Source organism: Phytophthora parasitica (assembly GCF_000247585.1).
Source record: "Phytophthora parasitica INRA-310 unplaced genomic scaffold supercont2.22, whole genome shotgun sequence".
Classification (NCBI taxonomy): domain Eukaryota; phylum Oomycota; class Peronosporomycetes; order Peronosporales; family Peronosporaceae; genus Phytophthora; species Phytophthora nicotianae.
Genome location: NW_008649008.1, coordinates 337,067 through 338,257, shown reverse-complemented (window position 1 = coordinate 338,257; position 1,191 = coordinate 337,067). Strand labels below are relative to the sequence as shown.

General features: G+C 42.9%; 1 protein-coding gene across 1 annotated transcript; it reads left to right on the top strand.

Annotated features, from left to right (window-relative positions):
- Positions 1 to 280: 280 nt before the first annotated feature.
- Positions 281 to 580, top strand: PPTG_22738 (hypothetical protein; the record flags this gene model as incomplete). The annotated part of the gene is made up of 1 exon (XM_008905927.1): positions 281 to 580. The coding sequence occupies one exon, from the start codon at positions 281 to 283 to the stop codon at positions 578 to 580; it is 300 nt and encodes a 99-aa protein (XP_008904175.1).
- Positions 581 to 1,191: the final 611 nt, after the last annotated feature.

Here is a 1,191-nt window from a genome sequence, read left to right as displayed (position 1 = left end):
ACTAGGTTTGGCAAGTACTGAACCCATTTGCAGTGATACCAGTAGAGAGATTCAACTATCTCCAGTTTTTACTCTCGCAGAATTGCTCAAATCTTCATCCTCGGGTGCAAAAGCAGCTCCAACTACTTCTCAGAATGTGACCATTTGTGAATCTACAACCGAAAAGCCATCCATGAGCGATACATTTCGTGCTTCCCAAATTCCAACTCGAATACATACCGAAATTACTCCCGAAATCTGGCTGCAACCATGCCACGAGCACCAGACAAAGTGGACCGAGATGATTCAATTATTTCGCGAGAAATATCCAGACAGTGATATTAATGCTAACTCATTGAGGTGTCGACTGAAAGTAAAAAAAGACCGGTCTCGAAAGCTTGTTCGTGCTGAAGATGATAATCCTACCAGTAGCCTCGTTCCGGTTGCAGTTGCTTTACCGAAGCCAACAAAAGTGACAGCTTGTGAAAGATGTCGGAAAAAGAGGAAGCGATGTGGTGATGCAACTCAAAACGACAAGTGTGAGCGCTTACAGAAGACGAGTAGCTCTAATATTCAGGCCTTCTTTCGGTCTCAAGCTTGAGCTTAGATTATAATATTTGAATACACAGGCGGCATAGTACTGTACATTCACACTGACTTAAGTTTTGTAAAGAAGGTTCGAGTTGATTTTTTGGATTAGAGCGGGGACTCGAAACGTTTTATAGAAACTATAACGGTGGCGAGCGGTCACAAACGGTGACAAGCTGTCGCAAACGGTGTCGGAAGATTCCGGGGCATTTACGACAAACCCTAGAATCTTTTTTTTTTTTTACGAAAGAAAGAATTGTAGATTTCTTCAGAAGTTCATTACAATAGTGTACTAATGTTTGCAGTACAAATTACAAACGTAGACTCGTAGCGATCGTAAGTACTGCTTGAACGAGTAGGCGTCTTATATTCACATCTTGTAGTCTGTATACTAACTGTTTCATAAGAATCTGAAGGTTAATCACTATCGCGTCAACCCATACACACAACAAACATACATCGTATTGCCAATTTTGCTGTTTTCGCTGCCCCTTCCTCCCTTTAGCCGTCAAGGAAGATGCCCTTCAACAATGATATCCGCGCCTACTTCTACGAGCCTCTCGACGAAGGCCGCTACCGATGCAAACAGTGCGGTAGTGAGCGAAAGAAGCTCATCAACTTGGG